Source organism: Phlebotomus papatasi, chromosome 1 (assembly GCF_024763615.1).
Source record: "Phlebotomus papatasi isolate M1 chromosome 1, Ppap_2.1, whole genome shotgun sequence".
NCBI lineage: Eukaryota > Metazoa > Arthropoda > Insecta > Diptera > Psychodidae > Phlebotomus > Phlebotomus papatasi.
In genome coordinates this window covers 23,971,417-23,999,103 of record NC_077222.1, presented here as the reverse complement: position 1 = coordinate 23,999,103, position 27,687 = coordinate 23,971,417, and the positions used below count along the sequence as shown (strand labels likewise).

General features: G+C 32.9%; 1 protein-coding gene across 1 annotated transcript; it reads left to right on the top strand.

Moving 5' to 3' along the window:
- Positions 1–27,687, top strand: LOC129799807 (uncharacterized). The gene is made up of 4 exons (XM_055844035.1): positions 1–247; positions 18,622–18,774; positions 25,022–25,162; positions 27,569–27,687. Exons 1-4 carry the CDS (start codon positions 1–3, stop codon positions 27,685–27,687), a joined length of 660 nt encoding a protein of 219 aa, XP_055700010.1.

The window sequence follows — 27,687 nt, the reverse complement described above, 5'->3', positions numbered from 1 at the left end:
ATGAGGGAATTTGGGGCATCGATGCCCCACATAGCTAAAGACATCAACAACAAGCGACAGCACCATGAGATGCCACAAACACCCTCGAGACCAATGAGATTCCCATTCGATCGCCTTCACAGTGTCCTCCTGATCGTCCCTCTGGCCATTCTTCTGGCCATTGGAGGCGTCAAGGGGGACAGTGATAATGGTGGGGATCTCTTAAATGGATATAGCCTGGGACCAGAAATTACCACAACGGAATTTGGTGAGTTATGCTTTTTTTATTGCTATATCTCAATTGTCTCCATCGTCCTAAAAATTCCAAGCAGTTCATCACGAATATGCCCATCTTTGCTCTTCTTAACACTTGTCATCTCATACAATTTTTTTTGCGTGGAATAGATAATCTGTGATAAAAATAGTTGATGGTCAAAAGATATAGGTTAAGTGCGCCAAATTCCGGCCAGCTTGCAATTCCGACCACCCTTTTTGTTCCTCGAATTTCCATGAAATTATAGTTTTTACATACTCCAGAGATTATACAATGCAAAAGAATGAAAAAAATGTACAGTGCTGTCTCGCTATATGCACAGTTTGGGTACTTTTTTTGACAGTTCTCTCTCTGAATATGCACAACTTTTTTTGAAATTCCCAACGGTTTTTTTCTTTCTTTTAATAAATTATCATTTTTTTATTGTTCTAGAATTTCCCGTGTTATTTTAAATATAATATGAGACAGAAAAAATAAAATTCAGAAAATTAAAAACAGGAAAAATTAGTTACCAAGAAAATAATTTTCTTTATTACTTTGTCAAAATGTAAACAAATTGATTTTGAATGCAACCGACACAAAAGCTGTGCATATAGAGAGTGTGCATATAGAGAGACAGCACTGTAGCTTCGACAAACGAGATGACGTGAAAAAGGCATTGGAAGAATTCCCTAAGGGCAACGAACTATGAGAATGAAGGTGGCCGAAATAGGGCACCAAAGCTATGTCTATATTTTTATTCGTTTAAAATGTATTAAGAATGATTTTAGAGTAAATCTAGACGATAAACGGTTTACAAGGTTCCAAGCAACACTCCTGAAGAAGAAGGAATAAAAAAATCAATTTTTATTAAAAATATTACATTTCAAACTTGAGACTTTGGCGCTTGCATGCAGTTATGCTGAAATTTGGCACACTTACCCTATTTTAGAGCGATTGTGGTCAAAAAGCAAAACTTGTGCAAATCGCTGTCTTAGCATTAGTGACGAAATCTAGAGAAGCTTTATGGAAAAGCTCTCCGAAAAGCCAGTTTATGGTATTATTCCAATGAAAAATGAAAGGGGAAATGTCTTGGTTCCTGTCCCGACTGTTTTCCCGGTTTTCCCGAATCTTCCGATGTGTTCTAAAACCACCAAACAGTCGTGATAGGGACCAACTAAAAGTCGATGCAGAAGCAATTGAGAACAGTAAAGTGGTAAATAAATGTTCATTTTTTTTCAGTTAAATAGCACAATTAAGCCTGAATCATTAATTCGGTAATCTACAAGCTCCCCCTAAGAATTTATTAAACCCGTTATTCTGCAAATATCCAACCCCGTGAAATTAATCTCTTGCCTTTAAAATAGGTAAACTTTATCATCTAGCTCTAGAAGAGAACTCCAAAGTTGTGCATTTAATCTCAAGAGTGACCAAAAACTCCAGTGTCAAACCACAAGTGTTAATAATGATGTCACTCATTTCTGAGAAATGAATAGAATGAGATATTACGAGTTTAAAAGAATTCATACAGCTTCACTGAATCTTCTGGATCCTTCAAAGTTTAATGCGGTAAATGTTGAAGAAGTTTGAAGATATTATACTTGGACAATATAATAACCTCATGTGCAAAAAATATATTGCAATGACTTAATTAAAAACTATGTAGGGAATTCAGCGTACATGGTATTGCGATGAATTTTAAAAGACTTTTTTATATTGGATCATTATTATGAAAAGTTATATCACTTTTCCCGAAAAATAGGTCGTTTGGACGAAGTACTGTTTCAGACTTTGAACAAAGTGCTACAAATTCTTTGAAGAATTTTTAAAATTTTTGTTACTAGGGTTTTTATAATATCGACAACTCAGAATATAAGTCGAATAACTCGATTTTTTACAAAAAGCGTTTTATTCGCTTTTCGACACTTTTTTTACCCTCTACCTTCCCTATGAATATTTTACTTGAAATATAATTATTTTCAAAGTTATAGAGATTTTAAATCTCAAAAATCCTATACTCTGCATGTAAAATGTCAGCTTAAAATCGTTCTCCTGTAAAATTTGCCTACTGCGAGTTATTCGTTTCCTATTCTGAGCGATCGATATATATATATATATGTGTATGTGTATGGTAAATACCATGTTTAAAAAAAATCTAAAAGTTTTTTCAGAATAATCTAAACATGTTCAACAGTACATTAGGGGTTAAATTAGACATTGAGGTGTTCTAGTTGGGTTACTAAACTATTACTCTTTCGTAAAATAATTTTAAAATTCAATGCAAATTTATCTCTTAGATTTTTTTTGCTCAGTTACTGCTCGAACTCCACAGAGAGAGCGATACTTAATATTTCGATTTTGAATTATACTAGGTCATGAGCTTGAAATTTTCTGTTTTTTGATTTAAAAAAAAACATGAAAATGAGCGCATTTATCAAGTGAATGGAGTTATGTTTGAAATCGTTGGAAAGGTCTTAGAATTTCCTATAAAACTGAATGTGTTCCAATCGGTGATGAACCGGTTCATCGCCGATAACTAATTTTTATCTGAAAATTAATTCTATTACTTTTAAAACTATTCTGGGAATCTTTTGAGTGATGAATCGGTTCAAATCGTTTGAAAACCGGTAAATGATGCGAAAATACTTTTTTTACCTTACAGAATCATTGCACCATTGGTTTTTGATTTGGGCCCACTATGCATCTTCAATTAAAATAGCCCCTACTGGACAAGATGGTTCAACACAGCCATTACCGAAATTCAATTTTTTAGCAACTAATGTATTATTATAAATGTATTTAAAGTTTAGAACATATACTTAAACATCATGCTGAGGTGCACATTTTTATTTCTAACTCTGAATCGTCTTCTTTCAAACTACACACTCATAAAGTTCTCGTCAAGAAAATGTACATTCTTATACCTTGGGGTGATGCCGGTAAAACAATGTCTTATCTTCCTGAAATGTTAGCATAATCTATAGACAGAACTCCATAAATATTGCTCTATTCTTGCAAGAAAGTTTATTTTAATCGTGCTCCATCTAATGCTGGTTCCCCATCCTCCATGGCTTTGTTAACATCTTTTCCATTGTCAGATTAAAAAAAAACGCATATGACTTGTTGGCTGAAGATTTTGGTTTCTTTCTTAAGAAAATCAATAACGAGTTCTGTATGTAACTCTATAGCTTCAAGCGATGTATTTTGAAGCAATAAATGAATTTTCTGAGAGCTTTCAGGAAGTAGATATTGTTCTGGGTAAAAGAATAATATATGTGTTGAAATATTTTCTTCAAAGTGAAGTTAAAAAGAAAATTCACTTGAATTGTGTACACTGAGAAAAGAAAAGAGGGTGCGATTAACTTTTTTTCCTCATAACTTTAACACTTTTTAGGTGTAAAAATATATCAACATTTTTTAATGCTAATTTTACACCTTTTTAAGAGTAAAATTAACATGAAAAAGGGTAACTTTAACCCCCAATACACCTAAAAAGAGTAATATTTACACCGATTTTGGATCAATACTGCAGGGTAAATTTTATTTTAACTTTTTCGGGTTTCTCTCAGTGTAGTGTGAAAAATGTTATATCTCATTCTTCTGAAAATTTATAAGATGAGTATCATGGGTCTTAGTTAAGATTTTACGTCTTAGGGGTCGTTTAATGTGATTCTGACAAGATGGTGGAATTTTCTTGGTTTATATCTGATAAAACAGACCGTGTTTTATGACTTTCGAAAAGCGCTGCCAAAGGTGATTCTAAATTAAATTTCCCCTATCATGATATTCATTTCCGTTTCTACCAGGTGAATCCTCTTGGAAATTTTCCTGAGAATTTTTCCGTGTTATGTGCTTCTTCTTCATTCTTTCAGGCCTTATTAGCAGTGGTGTGCTTAAAGTCCTCGACTTCTTCTTAATTTGCAAATTCAACAGTGGCACGCTAAAAAAGATAGCACAATGACTGAGGTGTTGAAATTCTTAGTATACCTTTCCTGTGCCCATTAATATAATTTACAAAAAAAAAACATTTAAAAAATTCACTGCAGCAAAGTGAAATTTTTATAAGATTCCCTGATGCAGAGATTTCCCTTTTGTTCTGCGATTTTGATCATAAAACATTTTTAGAGGTCACTATACCTTCCTTTCTGGGCAATTTTAAAGTACATATTTCCTGCTGAATGGTCATTCATAATCCTGTGGCCGATGCGGTCTCCACTCTCCAGTGTCATCCAAAACTTTACGCGAATTTATGGTGTGAGAAAACGGTGAATTCCTTTCGTGTTCGGAGCATTAGTATGTCTGCATAATGGCTTATACTTGGCAAAATGCCATATTTCAGTATTTTTTTTTTAACCAACCTCGTCCTAAAGCTTTTCTTCCTCCTTTGAGGTCCCATGACAAAGGAAAGGCGAAAAATTTCGCAGAGAATTGCAGTAAGAATCCTTCTGGGAAGTTGAATAAACATATAGACGTCCTTCACTATCTCAATGGGGAAATCTTTTCAGCACAGCTCTTCAACTGTCCTTATCTGAGATTTCGTGTTATTTCTCTGACATTGAATAAGTTTTTCTTTATTACTCCTCCTCTGCCTTAATGGATTTCAGGCCACGAAAAAAAAGAATGTGAAATCAAGAGGAAAACGAGTAGCTAACAATTCAACTAGAATTTTCATGAAAGGTAGACTACCAAGCGATTTTGCGATAAAATCATTAACATTAATATATTTGGTGTGACCAGAAATACCAAAAGCACACACATCCGTCTCTCCCAGGAGAGTGGGCTGCCTTATAAATTAATCCACAATATGAAGAAGCGATAATGTGACTAAGTGAGAGCAATTTTATGAGTTGACTCAGCAAAATTTATAGCTTTTGCAATTCACCAACTGAATGATGACTTTCAGGATAGAACCTTACGCACACGAAACCACCAAATGACATTTTGTGTCTGGGTTAGCTTTTGGGGTAAATCCAATTATTCCTCCATACCTTATCTCTATCTTGTAATGGTCTTAGGAAAAGTCCCCATTGATCTTTTCTGCCAAAACTTGGATGCTTTCGTATTCTCCTCCTTATTAGGTTACAACAAAGGTTAGTCGTAATTTGACTACACTTCAAAGCCAGATACCTAATAAGAATAAAGTGTAATATCTTAGGTGAACAGAGGATTTCTTGGGAATGGAAAAATGTCTTTTTAGCCTTTAAGGACGAAACTCTGATTCACCTTCCTACTGTTTCAGTAAAGCTATGAATAATCTTGTTAAAAGTACCCAGTACACTTAAAAAATTTATATTAAAGAAATTAAAGAGTTTCCAGTTTTTATTATTCAACATAAATTAAACTTAATAGTTTCACGTGAAAATAGTTTGAAATTTTATAGTTCTAAAATTTATAGGTAGTAATATCAAAAGTTATTTTATTTAACTGAATGATTTTCTTGAATTTTTAAATTCTTCTGAATTTCTGAATTTCCTGAATTCTTAAAACTATTTTGGTGAGATATTGTTGAATTTTTATTAAAGAAGTAACTTTAAATAACGATTAAATCGCAGATTAAGATACGGAATAATTTTGAAAAAACCCAAATTTCAATTTTGAGATTTTCTGACTGTTTCAGATAAGCAAAAAAAGCACACTTATTTTACATTTTTAAATTCTTAAATCGTCATTGGGAGATTTATATATTATACTTTTATTTCTCTATTGAACCATGAAAAATGTTATTGTTGCTATAAGTGAAGTCTGCCTAAGTTTTGAAATAAAACCTAATTTGATTTTCTACATTTAAAATCGACTAATCATCTTAACACTAAACCTACCGAAAGTTTTTGCTCGTTTTTCGGTCAAATGACAAACCGCGATAGGGTTAATCAAAAAATTTGTCTCGGAAAAGAGCAAAAAATTAAAATTCAAACATTGAAAAAATATATTACATGCATATTTTAAGAAATTTATAAAGTTTTATCTTAACATTGTACCGTTTAAATATGTGTTAATTTTAAACCGGTCACTTTGACCGGGTTTTGGTAGGTTTAGTGTTAAAAAAAACTGTCTTTGAAATTAAATATCTCACATGTTTAAAATTTCGTACTAAACAAAATAGTAGACACTTTTCTGAAATTTCCAAAATTTAAGAATCTAAATTCAATTTTATTTTATTTTTTCATGTTGAAAAAATAGGATCTTCCCACAATCGAAGACGGTTGCAACTTAATTTAGATTGTAATCCTAAATTGATTTTTATCTTGATTTAGAGACACCAAAATCCCGAACGCCAAAATCCTGTAAACCAGAATCTTGAAGAGCCAAAATCGCAAATCCTGAAATTCAAAATCTTAAAAGTCTAAATTTAAAACGTCAAAATACCGAACATTAAAATGCCAAAAGCCCAAATCCCAAAAGCTAATATCCTGAAAGCCAAAAATCCTGAATTTGTAAAAGTATCATATCATAGCTTTCCCCACGAATACATCCGCGTTTGTTGGAGGCAAAGGGAAATTTCCCGTGTTATAGAACCTTATTCTACACATTACCATCCATATAATTCCGCCCATTTCAGGATTTTTGACAATTCCGGAATTTAGCTACAGTAGACTCTCTCTCAATTAGGCATTTGGGGCAAAATTTCATCCGGTTTAACGATAGATTTAGGCATCAAAGCCTTTGTAAATTCCACATAGAGTGCTCAATTATAAAGAATCACGATAAAATACGAAGAACTAACTGCGAATTTGAGCAAATTAGTTTCATAATTAAACGTGAAAATTGTCAACAAAATTTTTCGCCCGATTAAAAAAGAGCCGATTGAACGAGAGTCTACTGTATCGAAAATTTTGCTTTCGGAATTTTGTGTATTCGGGAATTTGGCTTTTTGGGATTTTGGCTTTTCTGGTTTCTGATTTTTCAAGATTTTAACATATTTGAGATTTCAACCTATTCTGCCTATTCTAGATTTATTTGTCTATAGGGATCGATTTCGACTCATTGGCTATTTTAGCTTTCGGGATTTTGGCTAATCCTGGTGCAGAAAATCCTATAAATAAGGACATCATTCTAATCAATTAAGCTTTTACATAACAATCATCTATCAGATTTTCTAGATGAACATCTCAGTAAAAAATTTAAAATCTTCTTTTGTTTTTTTTTTATTTTAAAAATACTTTTTCTGAATTATTAGTGGCCAGTTTTTTTTAATGATTAGTTAATCATATTTAGATCATCATTCATATAAATCTAAAATACCTCAAAGTTTTTATTGATTGAATTCAAATCATAGAGAAAGAAATTTTTTTTCAATATTAATGCTTGTTTAAAAATATTTTCTTCATGGATCAATAATTTAATAATCTTCGCCAAAATATTATTTCAATGCCTTGCTTAATATAGATAACACGACTTTACCAACAATTTAATTATAAATCAAATTCATTTTAAAGTTTATCTGTATTCTGTTAATCGAATATATTAAATACATAATAAATACATTAAATTGGGTTGTATTTCAAAAGTTTTAAAATTATGCACAACGCATATTGTACAACATCGTGTTGAGTGTCAAAAAGCTTTTATAAATTATCTAATTCGGAATTGCACCAAATTCCGGATAGATTGCATTGAAATACTATTTTTCCGAGATTTATGTACATTCGACTCTTCGTTATCCGGCTGACTGGGGGACAAAATGACATTTAGGTTTTTTGAATGATCAACGGTTTTTCTATTTTGTGCCGTGTGAATTTATTTTCTGTCTGACAAAGAACAAGAGAATTTTCTCAATGGTGTGCTTATGTTTCATTTTTTATCACAATTATGTATTAAAAACTTCGATACAATGATAATAATACTTCAATTCACACTGGAGAAACTTCATGTTTAGTAAAAATAATTTTGAATACATCAACCGCCAGTGTTTGGCAGCTGTCACCCGGATAACGAAGTGCCGGATAACGAAGAGCTGTGTGTATCATATTTCAAAGTTTTTGTTATTTTCTTTTCAGAAATGTTGCTTAAACTTTGAAGGATAGTTTATCTTATTGGTTATCTCTAAAAAAAAAATCCTTTAGTTTTAAAAATGAATCATTGGATAAACATTCTTTATGCGGAATTTCGGACACCAATTTTCTCGAAGTTTCTTACCCTTTCGGAACTCTTCTAAGGCTACACATTTTCCCATTTCTTTTGCTGTGTATAATCTATAGAAAATGAAAAAATGCGGAATTCTGATAACATAACAAGTGTCCGATATTACAAGCAATTCAGTATATGGTACATTTGCCGTAGTTCACAGCTTTTTTGATTTGGTATTTTTCTCTAAGTTTTAATTGAGCTTTTTAAATTGGGTGTTTTAGTTTTAAATGTTTTTATAACTCAAATTTATTTGTACAAACTAAAACTTTTTTCAAACACCATCTTAAATTTTCTTTCCTGCCAAAGTTTGATACTACTTGCTAACGATCTGCTAAGCACTAAACTTTCACCCCAAGTATATGGGTGAACTTTTATCTGTTTTGAAAATATAATATATTTAACAATTTAACAGTGGAACCGTGAATAAATGATTAGTTCATGTGCACAATACACTTTCTCCACCGACATTGAGCCCCAGTGGCTAGTCTTTTTTTGCCCATGTAGCTTCCTTACCAAGAGTTTTGCTTTTTCCCTGTTATGGGAAACGATTTACTGGCGCCTCAATTCATTTTATGTTTAGTAGTGTTCTCTTCTTCCTACAGTTTCTTGTTCTGTCTCTCAGCACATGAGCTTTCCTCTGCGTTTCCTTAAAAACTTTTCCTTCCCTTGAAATATACATACTTGTATTTATGCAATGAAGAGAAGGCAGTGCTTATGTGTTATAAATTCAACGCACAGACTAACACTCTGGGAGTCCAGAACCAAGTGAACAGCAGTGAGAGTTCACAAGTTCAACGCCACAGGGAAAGCTCCCAATAACACAGAAGGGCACTAGTAGTACAAGAAGGGTGTTGGTGGGGAAAAAAAGCTCTGCTATATGCCACTCGAAATTGCTAACATCAACTTGTGTTGATTTGTACATTTTGGAGCAATGCTTCTGAGGCTGGAATTGTGCCACATTTATCACAGACCTCTCTTCTCTTGCCCAGAAGATATCCTGACTCTATTCTCTTGTGTATTTAGACATTTTCTACATATGCTCTGCAATGTAATTTCAATTTGAACATGCCCACAAAACTTAAACTTGCTTTCCAACTTCATATTTATTTATAATTAAAGCAGGGTCTTATTTCAAAACACTCTACAAGCCTTAGTAATCTTATCATATATGTAAGATACTCTTATGTGAGTGTATTATTTCGAAAAATTCCTCCCTAAATGGGCTCCAATGTGAACGATAAATTACAAAGTTGACGGTACATTTCTCCACCAGGCGCCTCCACTGGGGCAAAATTAGCCGCGAACGAAAAGCAATTTGCAATAAATCATTGAGCATTTGCACTCGCTACCGCACATTTTGACTGTTTATCGTTCTTTGAGAGAGCTTTTATTTCACCACGAACGCAAATTTAATATATTTCGCAGTTCTCACGCATTATTCACCCTCGAAAATGTACCCCATAAACATTTTCTGACCAATTTTAAAACTTATTGTATAAGAAATTGTTTTCTCCAGCAGGTGGCGCTGGAAACTGTTCTCAATTTTTAATTCTCAAAACTTAATTTCATTTCAATAGGCCATTTCCATTATTTTCACATTGATTGTTAAACGCTTCGAATGTAAAGAACCTTTGGTAATGTAAGCCTTATGTTATTTCAATAATAGGGAATGGTTTAATATGCTTACCATTAGCTTTTTGGCAGCTTTCCTTTAAAGCTTTCGTTAAAAATTCTAAGTAATATTGTAGTAGATTAGGACTGTTGAGACCAGAGGAGTTGGAGGGAGAAAGTCCGTCTTGACGAAGACTCTTCTAAGCCAACGGTACTAATCACTTTTCATCTGGGGTGTTGACTTTGAGAGAGGGCTATAACTGTGGCTAATCTCATGTTAGGATATCGTTATAATTCCGCTATATAGGGTGTGAGTGTTCGACCAATTATTCCGAAGGCACAATCGAATCTGCTCCTCAGTCGGTCTTCGCCATTGAAGCGAGGAGGATGCTGGATTCATGACTTTCTTGGAATAAGCAATGGCGCTGAAACCTGGGAAGCCATCGACGAAGGACGTTCCAACATGTTCTGGTTTATAAGATACTCCGTAACCGTTCTCAAATACCCCTACATTATAAACATTTCTTCGTGTTGGTTCATGTCTCGACTGTTTTCCACAATCCTCTTTGCCGTGTTCAGAAACCATTAAACGGTCTCGACAGAAACTAACACGAAGAAGAAATCGATTATGTAGAAGCATTTGAGAACAGTCATGTGCTTAAAAAATGTTCATGAGAAAGACTTTCCCTTATAATTTTTTTTAGAATAGCACCATAAATTATTCCTGATTCTCTGATTTTTTGATTAATCAATTGCTTATCTTTCGTTTAATTGCTTAAACAAGATATAAAATTCCTTAATCTAATAGTTTACTAAGTTAAGCTCGTAAAGATACTCATAACATTTGAGTCGCAGTGAGGTAATTTTTACGTAACTTAACTTACTTTGCAACATTTCTATCGATGGTTTTTAAATTGAGAAATTTTTTCTTGCACTAGGGGAAAGTGCTCTCCTTTCGAACGTACATGCCTTCGAATAATGTTAATTTCTTTTGTTTTTCGTAAGAGATTTACACTGAATTATCACGGAATTATCAACAATTGATGATAAGCCATCTAATATTTAATAGAAATGTGTAAGTCTCTTAGGAAAACTAAAAGAAAATTTACATTATTCGAAGGCATGAACGTTCGAAGGGAGAGTACTTTCCCCTATTTTGAATTTTTTCGGGAGTTTTTAATTGTTTTCAGAATTACCATAACAATTTTTTAATGACCAATAAGAATTAAATATGTTCTTATCATAATTTGTCTGGAAGACTTATTTATTAAATATTGTAGTAATGACTTAAAAGCACATTTGTTGTAACTATTTAAAAACAAATCGTTATTATTACACTAAGAAAAAAAGAGGGTGCGATTAACTTTTTTTTTCTCGTAACTTTAACACATTTTAGGTGTAAAAATAAATCAACATTTTTTAATGTTAATTTTACACCTTTTTAAGGGTCAAATTAACATGAAAAAGGGTAACTTTAACCCCTAATACACCTAAAAAGCATAATATTTACACCGATTTCGGATAAATAATGCAGGGTAAAATTAACATTTCCGGAATGTTATTTTAAATTTTTCGGATTTCTCTCGGTGTACGTAAAAAATAATCTGCATAAGAATAATTCGTCCTCTTTACTGTCCGTTTTGAATATTATTTATTTTGAATATTAACTGACGTAGGAATAACGTAATTTTTCTCCTCTTTGCTACTTGGGTACCAAAGCGTTTAAATCTTTCTGAAAACTTCCCCTTAAGAATTTATTAAACCTATGCTAGTCTGCCAAAATTGAACTATATAAAATTAATCGTTTCTCTGCAAAATACGTAAACCAAATGGTTTTAAATAGTGAGAAAATCGAACAATTTCTTTTTATGACCCATAATTCTCATGCAGCAGAATTTAATGACCTATCTATCTAAGTTCCTGGGTATGATACCCATGCACAGCAAATTCTTAATCAATCTATTAAATATTCAGTTGACTTTTTATGTCTTTCTGCAGAATATCCTTTTAGCATTATCATACATTATATCCGAAATATCTTTCGTGACAAGGACAAATTCATTTTCAAGCGCCATAATGTACATTTAACCCTTTTGACGTAATAGTTTTCATAAATTAATCATTAATTACATATTTGCACATCGCAAACAACAGTATATGGCATCTTGAGAAGATTTGCAAATTCATCCTTCCTGCTTTTAGGAACTGATTATAAAGTGTTTCGGGGGAAAAGCTAGTGCAGTTGGTATTTTGTGCTAAATTGACACAATCTCGTGCTTATCTATCACTATTTCCAGGATATTTACTAACAAACTACAATGTGTGGTTTCACTGTAAAATGCAAATTGGATGGGTATGAACTGCCAATCTTGATTTGCACATCACCATCAGTGACAAATAATCACTTTTCCCGTGCTGATATCACTTGCCAGATGTTGTGATGAGGTATCCCTAGGGGATTAATGTGCCGAACTTATAAAGTTTCCCAAAGTCAGCTAAATTTGAGGTCCGATCTTTAATCCTCTAAAGACGACAAAGCATTTACCAAGCCTAATAAATATTACCCTCTTTATATTGTTTATAATTTCAATATATTTATGAAATATGTGATATAATAATTCCGGGAAATTCGTTTTAAAATTTATCCACTTCCACTTGATATCAAAACGGGGGTGGGTATGGCAGCATTTAGATTGCGCTTAGGAGGTACATGGAAGGTTGGCTTCCACCCGGTAGGACATTTGGATATCTTGATTCACTTGTTCGCAAGTATTGTAACCTTTTAATGAGGAATGATTTCCTGTTGGAGGAAAAATTGCCTCAAAGGAACCTTAAACCTGAACTTCACATAAGGCCTGAACAAAGAGAGCCGTTGTGTGAGGTTATTGAGCCCGGTATATAGTTGCACTCTTCATTTACGGCTCATTAATAAATAGGATCCTCGTGCACGGTACCGCTGTCCAGAACTCGAAAATGAACTCCAAAAAATGATAGAAAGGGCTTTGCTTAACCCTTTAAGGACGATTGGAACACCGGTGTCACATAAAGAAAATAATTTTTCCTGAGTACCTAAAGTTATGTCATTCTTATGTCTGTATATAATTGTAAAGTAGAAGGTTGAAGGAATCTAGAATATTTTATGCAAGTCTCTAGCTATTTGATATGTAGTAAATATTTAAGCTCAAAAATGGCGAATTTTTAAATTCTCAAATTCATAATTGATTTTAATTATTTTTTATACTTCTAATATTTTTTAAGCAAAATCCTTTTGGCAATAAAAACTACAATACTCATATATAATATTTTTCATTAAAGCGAAAAATATTATTCATTGGTATTGTCAGAAAAATTACTTAAATTTTTGGGCTATTTTTGTCCCTATCGTTCATAGAAGCACAAAATATACCGAATCAGACTCTGTTGGACTTTCCAAGGTTAGATGTAAGACTTATCATTGATTATGTTTCTCAGTTTAATTTTTATTGTTGATTTTCAGCCCGTAAAAAGTGCCTCGTCGTTAAAGGGTTAACTGTGAGATCACTCTTCATTGGGTCACTCTTAATTTCAAGTTCAAAGGTTAAGAAAGCTCTAGAAAGCGTATTTCTCAATAAAGTTTGGGTTTGGGCTCGCTGGAAAGGTCTTAGAATTCCCGTCTAGCCTATACCAATTCTAATCGGTTATGACCTGGTAATGGATCGGTTCATAATCATTGAGATTTCTTCCTCAGAAATTACTCTAATCCTGGAGGAAGCAGGGAAATAGAAATTTGGTCAGATAAATCTTTGAGATTTTCATGATAAGAAGCAATGTTGAGTTGTGAGCAGATGAATTTTTCAGATGAAATTTAGTATATGGTTTCGTTTCCTTTTTGCGGTACACGTTTCGAAACTACCTTTTTACCGCGCAGCTTTTTACGTCACCTTTTTACTGTGGGTCCTTCAAGTGATAACTAATTTTTATCCGGGATTCAGTATCACTCCTAAGGTATTTTCAGCGATGTTTTGAGTGATTAAATTGGTTCAAATCGGTTCTGGTAAACGTAAGAAAAAATTGCACCTTCAAAAAACACTGCGAAATCTTTAAACTCGTGAACATTACTCTTTTCCTCATGAATTGAACAAATAAAGAACTTGATTAATATTGATAAATGTTGCGAGAATATTTTTGAGGTATGGCATCTAAGTCTCGAGTTCGACCAATCATTTAAGTCAGAGTGGTTTTCCATTCCTTTTATTGTATTTTAAGTTTAGAATTCTTAGCTCAGTATATGAATAAAATAGATTGTATTCTATTGAGCTATTTCCTTTTAGAATTATACGGTCAACTGCCCTGCAATAAAGAGCGCTAAATTAATCATTTATGCCAAAAAAATGTTTTTAGTAATAATTCTATTTAATAATAGTCAATACTTTATGTTCATTAATTATGCTGCTATCTGATCCAATAGCAATGACAATGCTATATCTCATTTTAATAACTTTACGATGCAATGCATTAATACAAAAGCATGTATTGTCATACATGGCTCATATTCCTTCATAAAATTATTATCGTCATTATTTGTGAACGCGTCAATTTGTATCGACAGCCACTGACATGAACACTTAATTCTTTAGTCATAATTCAGACGTGAACATAGTTTGAGGAATGTAGATGGAAATGGAAAGAAAATAGAAAATTATTTATTAATAACATCATACACCGAATCCGATGAATTTCCATCTTCTTAGTGATATATTCTTTTTTGCGAGAATAAAATCGGGGGTTGATGTTATTGTTTGAGCGGCGCCTCAAAATATCTCAAGCAACATAAAAGACGAAATGGTATGGAAAAAATAAGAATTTAATAGAATTCTTTCTTCTATCCAGCAAGAAAAAAGCCTGAGGTTTTAATGAAAAATTCTGCGAGTAATAAATCATCGGATGTCATTAATTTTTTCTCACTATGTAGATAGAACTATTATTTCTTCATAGGAATTACTTTCTTTTGCAAAACAGTGGTTTGGGGGAGGGGAAACACGAAAAGAAATTGTATGTTATTCATGATATCAGTAACAACTTCATTCATATCGCATGAGAGATTGTGCCTCGAGGTAGATTTCTCTGGGATGCTCTCTGGGTGTTATGAAGGTAAATTGGATCTGAAGTTTATGACTCGGCAAAACTTTATGTTAAGATCCCAACATACCACGAAAAGGATAAAATGAAGCTTCTGGCGAGGAGATATGAAAACATACAAAAATATCATCTGACCTCTCTGATTTCAGGCCGTATTTTCACAAGGCAGACCCTAAATTTTTCATAATTATATTGAGATTTCATATTGAGAATTTAATGAAGCATATTTTTATATATACCTATTTTTTATATCACAAGAAAGAAGGCAATCATAAATGTAATCAAAATTAAATTATTATTAAATTAAAATTATAATTTTGAATACAGTTTTAGATTTTTAGGGGGGTCCTCGAAAAGCTAAAATGTCAATCTCTCGCCGTTGAACTTCTGAATGTCATTGAAGGACTGGCAAAACTCGCGTTACGTTGAAGATATCTAAATCACTAAATTGTTAAAGTATTCCAAAATAACTCATAAAGTCACATCAACTGATATATCAAACGATATACATGTAAAGTTTATAAAGTGCAATGTACAAATATTGTACTTGATATACAGTTTAAGCAATTAAATTAGTTACTTCGTGCTACAAACAAAACAATATACACAAAATTTCCAATTAAAAGTTTGACTGGAGCAGTTTTTTCTATTTTATGTCGACTGTAAAACTATAATTAATATGGTCCTCCTTTTTCGAAGTTTATAATTAGTTTTAAATTATTTCAATAATAATTTTACTAATGTACAGGCCTTTAAAGCAGTTCTAATTTCGATTGGGTACAATGGGTACTGGGTACAATAGACCAATAACGAAACACATTTATCTTGATTGTAAATTCCAAAATTACTTTTTGTAAATACTAAGGGAGAACCTGCATGTTTAAGACTCGGGTAGTTTGAGACAATGTGGATTATTCTTTGATTTATTTAAACATGTGTGACAAAAAAACTAATCGAGTTATTTTAATAAAGTCTATTCAAGTCCAAGTAATACTTACCAAGTTTTAGAAGTAATGCCTTAAGTCAAAACCTAAAAGTGTTTCAAACATGCCGACTCTCTCATGTGCCATAAATATTCACGATTCCTAATTAAATTTAAAAGCTAATCTCACAGAAAACTTTAAAAGCAGGTAAAATTTTTGACGTTAAACAATTAACAGATGTTAGGATATCTTGAAATTATTTCTTTTTTTCACATTTTCTTCTGAAAACGTATAAAACTATAATTCGTTCTAACTACTAAAATAAAGTATTAAAATATATAATCGAATATTGTTTATAGTATTTACAAAACTTCTAAAACAATCTAAAACTATCCAAAATTAAATACTCTAGAAATTCTTAAAATTAAATAATTTTATTTCTAAATACAAGCCGGAAGGTTTCTATATAGAATTAATCCTGCAATCTAAAATCATTCTCAGAATTTTTGAAATTCAGTATTCTGTACCTAAAATCATCAAATAGGCTTTCTAGCTTTAATCCTGCAAAACTTGAAAAGTCAATCCAAGAAATTCTGAAATTAAATATTCTCTAATCAACCCAGATACTTCCTTGAATCGATCTTCAAAGCTTATAAAACTAATCTAAACATTTCTAAGGATTCCGATTACAAATTAATTTTACAGAATTTCTAAAATTGATTCTTAAACTATCAAAATTAAGTATTCTCTTTGTAAAATCAATCAAGAGAGTTCCTTGGGTTGATCCTACAAAACTTCTTAGATCGATCCTAATCTTTTAAATTTAAGAGTAAGGTCTTGGGATCAAGGAAGGACCCTCGAGGTGTATATTGGGCTCTTTTTTGTTTGAAAACTAAATTGTTTCTCTTGATCAATCCCTGAGGATTGACTGATGCTTCCGTTACGAATCTTTGACTCGATTGATAATAATTGAAGGGCTTTAACATTCACCATACGGGAATAAAATATCAAGTATTTAGTTCTGAAGACTTTTACCAGGAATTTCTACCCTTCGATTTTCTAAAATCAATCCCTCATCAAAAAATTTTCTTCTATATTTGAAATTCACTTTTATTTAGGTTTGATTTGGGATTTTAGGGGTTGTATGAAGCAGAGGTAGCCAAAATCTCAAACGCCAAAATCCCGAAAGCGTCAAAATCCTGAAAGCCACAATGCCGAGAGCCAAAATTCCAAAAGCCAAAATCCCGAATGTTCAAAATCTTGAAAGGGATAAAATTATATGGTGGATGATGTATAAAATAATACCCAAGACACAGAAAATTTCCGTTTGCCTCCAGCAAACACGGATGCAGTGGATGCTATCGTGAGAGTAGCTATGACGCTTTTAAGAATTCGGGATTTTGGCTTTCAGGATTTTGACCAGGACCCGTATAGAGTTATGAAGACTTTTCTTTATAACGCTATTGATTAAATTCGAGGAATTAATCCCAAAAATATGACTATTTTAAGGATTATTCTAGGCGTCCTATATATTATATATTCGATTTTCAACGGTACTTCAGGTATCGCATATTAAAATTCGAACCAGATCCATGTCATAGACGTTATAATGAGAAAAAAGCGAAATAAGGAATATACCAAAATATCAGAAGAATAAAGTGGAGATCATGTACTTATTTATAAATTTTGTATTGGCCACAATATAACTATATTTTGACCACATCATAACCACATTTTTACCATAAAGAATTTAGTACTGTACAGAGGACTTATTTCTTAGCAGAGGTTGGGCAAAATTACGTCCATTTGACCAGTTTAGGAATCAGTTTTAAAATATTTAAAAATCTAAAAAGACGCATTTTTTAATTGAATATTTAAAATAATAAATTCTGTCGGAGTTGAGAAAAAAGGTAAATACTAAACGAATCAAGACATAAATCATCTTTTTAACCTTTTAAGGACGAGTAGGTCACCGGTGTCCAAAAAACAAACACTTTTTTTGACTATGGAAAGTTATTTTCTTCTCTAAATGCTTCGAAAAACTAGTTTTAAGTTTTAGGACACCAATGTTCGATTCGTCCTTCAACGGTTAAATCAATGAAATCGTTTTAGAAATTAAGACATTCACAGATGTTTGGAATATCCATGTTTGCGACTAAAATACCTAAAAATCGGTTTGAAAACTGTGAAAAACTAAGATAATCAACATAAGTTGCTTTATAATCCCAAACTATAAATTAACTACGCTGTTTTAAAGTCCTTGAAATTTTAATATATCAAGTCATACTATTTTTGTTTTAAAGAGCTTTTAAAACAAAGGTTGGTTTACACATTAAAACTTTAATGAATTTCTAAATCGCACTTTTGAGATATTCAAATTTTCAAAATAAGTATTATGGTAAAAGTTGTAGTCCTGTGAAAGGTCATAGTAATTTACCAGATCTTTCACTTGAACGAATCATTAATCAAATTTATATTTACGTTAATTTTTCATTAATTTATTACATGTTAATTTGGGACTTTGACAGAGACTAATAGATTGCAAAAGTTTTGGAGGGCTTCCAAAGAAGAAAATATCAATATAATTCATTTAAATTACTTTTTTGGCAGATTACACTAACCGAGGAAACCGAAAGTTTGGCGACAAGTGCGATGTGACTAATGATTGTGGCTTTCCTGGTTCCACCTGTGATCCTAAGAAGAAATCATGCCAATGCGTGCCCGAGCTTCCTGCCACCAATCACATAGATAAATGTGGAAAAGGTGAGAAGAATTTTTCCATTTGCTTTTTAAAATCATTTTTGAAATTACTATTCTGGTTATTACTCAACATCATACACGAAGAATATTATGCTGAATATGTGTTTTTTTTTATTCGTCTTTAGATGAAAGTTAATTTTTTATGCAAATCATTTTTGTCACGCATATTTTAGCATTCAATTGACTATTATTATTTCCCCACGAGTTGCTGAATGTGACATATTTAAATTTCGGAATTAATTTTCGATTGAAATAATTGAACCATATTACTCGCTCATGCTTAGTAAAAATAATCAATTCTCAGTCATGGTACTTTCTCTTTGGAACGGTATAAATGGTATAAATGAATCTTTCATTAATTATTGTCTGAAATGTCATATTTAATGCAAATTTTCATCCTTTTTGAATTCAATCTTGAATTTCCAAATATACTATGTGGCAATAGATTCCCTTGTAATTGGCCTGAATTCACCACAAATGCCCATAAATTCCCCACTGAGGGAGACTAATCGATATGAATCCCGCTCCACTTTATGCTCCAAAGCCAATGAATATGCATTGGAGCCCATTCAACATGTACAAGTTCATCGACTGACTCTGCATTTTGCATCACGATCCCTTTTAACTACATTTTTCATGTGAACACCTCGTTATCCGCCCCAAATAGCACATTTTGATGTTGAGCTGAGTAATAAATTACCATGGAATAAATTTTTGACAAAAAAAAATAATCCTCAGAAATAAAGCTACAGAAACATTAATTGAAAGTTCAATAGTCAAATGTTGGAAATATATTAGCCTTTTCCTCATGCAATTTTCAAGAGGAAAACTTCTAAATACAAGACGACAAGGAGCTATTTGATGCAAGAAAATGATAGAGTGGTGATTTTATCTCAATGAAGTTTGTAGCTTATTTTGTGTAGTTTTTGTTCATTATCCCTTTATCGCGTTCAAAGGGAAATTCGTTAAGGGTAATGTGCACAGTGAAAGAAATTCAGACTGGATAATAATGCTCGCCCTTGAACTGCTTTGTAGGGGGTACTTTTAGCGCATTTTTCTATTTTTTTCATTTTGCCTGGAAATAATTCAAAATCAGAGTTAAAGAGTGTTAAGTAGCATGAAGTAAAAATTTAAATGAAAAGCCTCGTATTCCTGCTATTAATTCAATTTTGCAAATATACGCATTTAATAATTATGTAAAAGTTTGTTAGTTAAAGAGATTTGGAGGATTGTTGTTAAAATTTTATATATTCAGTTTGACCGAATTTTTGGACTAAATCTTCAGGCCCAGCGAACACAATTAATTGGCTGAAAAGGGCATCGTTCAGCATCACTGCTCACCGGTCAGCAGAAATATGCTGATCGGTTAGCAGTCCTCAAATAAAAAGTGCTAACCAAATATATGGAAATAGCACTGCCTCGCAAGTATCGTTTGAAAGTTAGCAGAATTCAGTTGAAAATATGTTGTCAGCTGATTTGAAATCGGTTAGCATTTGGTGTTCGCTGGGGAGTTATATTTTGAGATCAGTTACGAGCGCCTCTTGCGGTAGAAAACACGTTTTTGATCGTATAACTACGATAATTTCAATAAATTCTTTTGAAATATTATTAGGCGAGATAATTTTCACGCAAATCATTAAAATTAGTGATTCCAGCCTTTTTCTGAAGTATTTCAATAATTCGATTTAGCATATTATCGATTAAATTTTCGATGAACTTATCTTCAGGTTTGTTCCAGGTATCCAAAATTGCAGACTTTAACTCCAAAACGTAAGTGAATTGGCAAAAATCGGCGTAAATATGGCAAACAAGAATCCTTCAAATATTTTCAATTGGATTGAAGTCAGGAGTTCAAGAGGTCAGGTGGCCAAGCCAAGATTTTAATATTCTGAGCTCGGATCCAATATAAAGATTCTGCGCTCATATGGTTTCGAGCATTATTCGAAAAACCAGGATTATATAGACGGTCTCAGAGGTGATCTGTTACTTTTCATTCTGGTAAACCGGCACCAAGACTTCATATTCCATAAGGATAATGCTCGGATCTATGTGAGCGCAGAAGCTTTAAATTGAATTTGAAGTCTGAATACCAAAATCTTGGCTCCTTCAGCTCCTGACCTCAATCCAATTGAAAATATTTGGGGAATTCTTGTTTGCCATATTTAGGACAATATTCGCCATTAACACTTACGTTTTGGAGTAAAAATCTGCAATTTTGGATGCTTGGAACAAGCCTGAAATAAATTCATCGAAAATTTAATCGATAATATGCTAAATCGCATTATAGAAATATTTCTGAAAAACGCTGGAATCACTAATTTTAAAGATTTGCATAAAAATTATCTCGCCTAATAATATTACAAAAGAATTTATTGAAATTATCGTGGTTATACGATCAAAAACGTGTAAAATTGATATTCTTTCAATTGAAATTTAAGAAAGATGTTGCGCTGTCAAAAAATTTTGAGTTCTGGAAAGTGACCTTATGGTAATGGTACGCACTATAGTATCATTAACAAAGTTTCTGTTTCAGATAAACTGTACGAATCTTTAGCATACAATTCTAAGAGCCTTGACAGATATGAGGATTACCCGAGAGACGGCTTAGCTTAATATTATTATAAATAATGATAAAAGTGCATTTCCAACATTTTCCACTAATTCGCCTCTCGGCTTAAGTTGCAAGTGTGTCTAGGGCATAACATTCGCCCAGTCCAATCTGGCTAAAAGGTTGCAGATTAACTTTTCTAACGTGTTGTAAGTAAAACTGTAACCTTTTATTCAGATTGAACTTGCTTACTCACGCAATTCAAGAAGTCACCCTATCATTCTTACCACTTTTCTCAATTTGCGATTGAGTTTTCTAATATTTGTGGCCTGTGTCCATTCAGCAACCAACTGATTCTGAATTTGTGAAACAGATATCATTTGGTTACTATCAGAGATATTTACAGTGTCGAAACTGGGTCGGAATCCTGGGCCTGCCAGTAGCGTTTTCCACATGTATTCCTGCCTCATTATCATATGTCACGATTTTCTATACCATTTGACAATTGACGACGCAGATTCATTCCGGCCGTAGGGGGAAGTGGAGCACCTCTGAAATTGGGATTTTCACCTATCTTTAAATAAAATTGAGCCTTATCGTGATATAATTTAGCTATACACAAACAGATTGAGAAGCTTAATTGAGAAGCTCAGAGGAAAAAACGCTATTTTAATAGGGAAATACATAGTTTTTTTTTGCTCCGAGCGCCTCAATTATATCACGATAAGGCTCAATTTTATTTAAAAATACAGTAGACTCTCGCTTATCCGTGGACTCTTTTTCCGGGTGACATAAAAAAATCCGTGAGACAGTTGAATTTTCAAAATTTTGATGACACATTGTTCCCGTTTTGGGTTTTTTTTTGTTAAGCAAATGTGCTCTATCTACTTTAATTCTTACTCACTGTAACTTTTTTGGACAGTACGCATGCTTAGAGAGACTGTCGGATTCAATCAAGTCAGGATTCACTCCATAAATTTTCAATGTAAACAAAAAATCGTTAAATTTCAAACAATTTAATGGGTATCACTCTCAAAATCCGTATGACATTTAGGTCCCGTTCTCACGGATAAGCGAGAGTCTACTGTAGGTGAAAAATCAGAATTACAAAGGTGCCTCACTTTTAAAGGTGCCCCACTTCCCCCTAATTGTCTTTCAAATGACATGATTTTCAAATATAATTTGTCTAAAAGAAGTTAGTTGTTGAACGTATTTAACCATTATGAGTTACTATTATGAGTCAAGAAACTTTTGACCCATCGAAATTGATAAACTTTGGGAAAACAATTGTTTTTTTTTTATATGAAACAAAATGAATTATATTTTTTTATTTATAAATAGCATCTACGGATTACAGGTAATTCATTCGCAAAAAGAAAAAAAATATTCTTTCTATCACTTTCTACGTGATGTCTCGAACATAAATTTGTCAAGAAACTTTTGGCAGACACTGAATCTATCGCCGAATTAACGTTGCTAACCAACCCACAAATCAAGAAAAAGACTTTTATGAATTGAAACTTACTTTTACCTTACTTTTTACGAATTAAAATTTACAAATAGGGTGATTGTACCAAATCTCGGCATAGTTGCATGCAAGCGTCAAAATCTGAAGTTTGAAATAATATAACATTTTTAATACAATTTGATTGTTTTGTTATTTCTTTTTGAGAAGTGTTGCTTGCAACCTAGTATATATAGTTTATCGACGTTGTTTTCTCTAGAATCATTCTTAACACATTTTAAAATGAATAAAAATATAGACATAGCTTTGGGTAATGTTTCTTTCAAAGTTCGTCGAAGCGACATTTTTTGCATTATAATCTCGGGTGTATGCGAAAACTAAAGATTTATAAGAATTTGAAGTACAGTGTACAGTAATTTGTGAAGAAGTGGCCGAAATTGAAAGCTGGACGAAATTTGGTACAGTTACTCTACCAATGATTTACTATTTTTTGTCTTGAGCTTAAGATACCATGAACCATCATTAGAGCAGTTCCGCTTAAAGCATTATCATCCATATTTAGAATAATGTTTTTGTAACTATCGCTAAGTTAGGGGAATGTTGGTATGGTTCGCACAGAGTGAACCTTTAAACAACGCAAATTTTCTCTTTATTTGAGCTAATTCGTCATTTATTAGCCATAAGATAGATCATTATTAAACTCATGAAATGAGATGTGAAATGATAGGTCGGCTTTTTGCAAACAAAGAGAAAATTTGCATCGTTTGAAGGCTCACTCTATGCAAACCATGCCTACATTCCCCTAATTACTATTACTGAATAAATTGCAATATTTAATATTGCAATACCCTAATATCCTCTCGAGTTTCTCTTTTTTTTAATAGGAAGTTGCCCTGAAAAAAATTAGATATGGCTTCAAAATTTATCATCTTTTATTAAATTTAATAACTTTAACAATATTATCCTTTATTAATAATATTGGCAGAATAGAGGAACTAGACCTTACCTCAACCGGAATTTCTTGACACGAATTATTATTTTTCCTTACATATGGTATGGGTTGTCCCATGCCGCGTGAATTCAAGTGCAGCAATGCTCATTGGATGCAATTTCAAACACCTTTAAGACCAGAAAAATTCGAGGTGACCTAAAGGGATTCGAACCCGGGACACTTGCATCATAGAACGAGTGCACTATCACTTAATCGATCCATCAAGTGTCCAAATCATAAATTCCCTCCATATCTGTCAAGTTTGTCAATTATTGTGAAATATTTTCAGTAAAGGAGTCCCTGAGATTGTAAAGAATCACTGCTAAGTAATTCAGACTAAATATGAAGAATTAAGCTTATGAAAAGTTCTCTATAAAAATAAATTCTTGCACATAATGTTCCTGTCATTTCTATACCAACTTTGCACCTTTCGCATCCTTTCCTATAAAATACTTAACGATAATACAGAACAGCATAAAAATTTATAGCAAAATCAGCACATTAAATAAATTAATTGCTTGTCTATATTAGTTTTCGTATAGTCAAAACGCAATTTTAGAGACAAAGGAAAATAGTTCCAGTGAAGTTTATTTTGTGTTGAATAGCACAATTAGTTCAAATGAAAGATTAATTATGTAGCTCAATTTCGTGGAATTTAAATAAAGCTCATTACAAGGTTAGTGGTTGGAAGTTTAGAATTATTTTGTCAACTTTTAATAACCCAAACTCAATGTAGGTATAAAGCTAAATGTGGTTATTATCCTTCTATATGAAGATATTATATTCCTGTATGTGAGAATGGAGCTTATGGAGGTAGAATAAATTAAAGAGAAAATTGCACAAATTACTAACGATAATTATTTTGCGGAATTATTGGAGTTTTACCGGTGTTTTGTTTAAATGCGATTGTGAAGGATTCAAAACCCCCTTCCATTCTCACGAGTTTTTAATCAATACAGTATTTATGTGGTATTAAAGCAATCGGAATATTGGTAAAATTATTCAAAAAGCACATCATTCGGTACTTGTTTGGAAAATTAATTAAAAATTATATTGATTTTGTACTTTCCAAATGTAATTTCCTTTTAAATAAACTCATTAATATTAATGTAACATGGATTGTATTTTAATAGACATAAAAAATCAGTTGTTGATTGTTGTACGAAAAGCTTTATGATGAACTATGTGAATGAGATATGAGCATTTAATTGACCCGCTTCTGGTGGCTATTTTATTGATTTTCCAGAGGCTGCCATCAACGAAAGTTGCTTCTTCAATGAACAGTGCGAAGCCCTCAACTTTCAGACGGAGTGTCGCGATGGACGCTGCATTTGTCGGTTTGAGATGACTCCCGTGGTGAACAAGGACGGAAGCATTGAGTGCAAAGGTAAAGCCACATGACCTGAAACTAACCACCCCTTTAAGCTTCTTTACTAAATTCCTACCCTTTTCTCATTTTCTTGCTCGAATTCAAAGGAAGACTGATATGTAGAATGTCAGGATTGTATCTCGCATATTTTAGACAAAAATTTTACCAAACACTGAGAGAAATTCGAAAAAGTTAAAATAAGATTCCGCAAATATTAATTTTACCCTGCATTATTGATCCGAAATCGGTGTAAATATTATGCTTTTTAGGTGTATAAATGGGTTAAAGTTACCCTTTTTCATGTTAATTTTACACTTAAAGAGGTGTAAAATTAACATTAAAAAATGTTGATATATTTTTACACCTTAAATGTGTTAAAGTTACGAGGAAAAAAAAGTTAATAGCACCGTCTTTTTTTCTCAGTGAAATAGGTTAGGATAGGATATTTTTTGATCAAGTTATAAATCTTTTTCTAGCAGGTATTTGCAAAATCTGAGGCGTGAACGTGACCTATCGGTCGAAAGGTCTTGGAATCAGCTACAAAATGATTACATTTCAACAATAATGGAGAATTTAGAAATATTCAACTTCGGAATCTTGTTAAAAAAAAAACCCTATGACGTCCTCAAAGGTGTTAGCACACACTTTAAATATTCAATGCAATCGTAAAATTTTATTGATCTGTTGTTTTTGCTATCCATGAAAAACCTTAGCAATTTCAGGTTAAGGAAAACTATTACTAGTTCAAAAACAAATTATATTATTTTTTATATATTCTTTGTAAAGTTGATTAATTGACTTTTACTCTTTGTGAAGTTATGTCCTTTAATTACTCTTTCTAACGTGACTTCAATGTCAAACTCCAAATTCTTCAAGATAATTTATTTCTTAGCGAATTATATTAAAGATTTGATTTAAAGACTTTAAACAACAATTTAAAGACTTCCTGTAGGATCTGAACTTTGTTGTAGCATCCGGGCTCAGAGACGAAACCTTTTTGACGATCTCTGAATCACTGAACAGATTTTCTTGTCTAAAAATACAGGCGAGGCGACATGAACCTTCTGATTGTAATCAGGTGGTAGCTGTGAAACCGCATGGTCTATTTCCTACTACTTGATCAATGTCATCCTATTCAGTTTCCAAATGTAGGTTACACTCCCGCGATGTCTTATATGATTACATAGGCACAGCGTGTCGATATGATGATATCCTAACCTGAGGGTGAAGCAGTCGAAGTGTACTTGCAAGAAGTCTGAACCTTGGCTTAGAGAATCAGATGTGACTGAGTATGATTTTTGGGTTTAGTAAACATGGTTTTAATTCTGAAGGCCGGGGTGGGCTACTTCTGAGATCGATGCGAAGGGACATTATCCCTTACAACACCATCCACGGATCTCCAGAGCCATTTCAAGCTCAAGTTTCTCAATTGCACTTAATTAGGTGGCTGCAACGTCCTTTTACGAGACCGGACTTATCGCAATAACCTTCTCCACTCCTGGCGACTTTTCACTGTGGAAAAGTCCGTCCTATCGGAGACTCCTTGCAAGTTTTCGTAACAATCTTGCTTTTCCGGGGAGATATTGTCAGCCCCTCGCCCAAGCTTCTCTAGAAGGACCAGATCCCTTGTTTCTTGGCCTCAGGGTCGTGACTTTCTACTGGGAATGGTTATCTAATCTGCCATCACTCATCTGAGTGTACCAGGGCCTAATGTCATTGACATACTTATGACTTAAGCCGAGAGACGGCTTAGTTTAAAATGATCGAAATGTGGTTTAACTTTCGAATATAATTATGCTAAGCTGTTTCTCAGCAAATCCTCAGGTCTATCAAGGCCCTAACAGGCATCTAGCCGACTCGGAGATGAAAGTAGGAATTGAGGGGAATAGACTATGTGTCGCATTACCCCCGCCCACCCTACTTTGACCCCAAATTTTCCAATTAATAATAATAATAATAGTGCTGGCACAACATTCCATGAAGGAACAAAGCAAGGGGAGTTCTAGATATGCATTATTATTTTTTTCTTATACGGGATGAAGTTGTTAGTCCCATGCCCGTGGAATCAAGTGCAGTGAAGCTCAATGGATGCAATTCTAACCCCTTTAACGCCAGAAAAATTCCTGTTGACCTAAAGGGGATTCGAACCCGGAACACTTTCATCATAGAGCAAGTACTCTACCACTTGACCCATTGAGTGATATGTGTTGCTCGGAAGAATTATAGCCTTAAGATCAAAAATAATTCTCTATGGAAAAACATATAAAATTACAACAATATCATTCATCTCTCTTTGTTTTCGAGCAATACAAATGAAAATACAGAAAGGAAATTCAAGAAGAGCGTGATTTCGAGCACTCTACGAATTTTCCTTCCCTCGTTTTTTCTTGCTTCTCTTCCACGTGTTCGCATTTATTTTTTCAGGCAAGAATGAACCAGTTGAACCGGTGACATATGTGGATCCTGCTATGATTGGAGTACTGGTCGGAATGGCTCTTATGTTCGTCATTATATGCGTGGTTCTCAGGCTCTTCAGTCGGTAA

Bases quoted from the DNA above. Each gene is read 5' to 3' on its own strand.
- LOC129799807 (XM_055844035.1), top strand. From the start codon at position 1: ATGAGGGAATTTGGGGCATCGATGCCCCACATAGCTAAAGACATCAAC. The intron at 248-18,621 runs GTGAGTTATGCT...CTTTTTTGGCAG, and splicing joins AATTACCACAACGGAATTTG to ATTACACTAACCGAGGAAAC. The intron at 25,163-27,568 runs GTAAAGCCACAT...TTATTTTTTCAG, and splicing joins CGGAAGCATTGAGTGCAAAG to GCAAGAATGAACCAGTTGAA.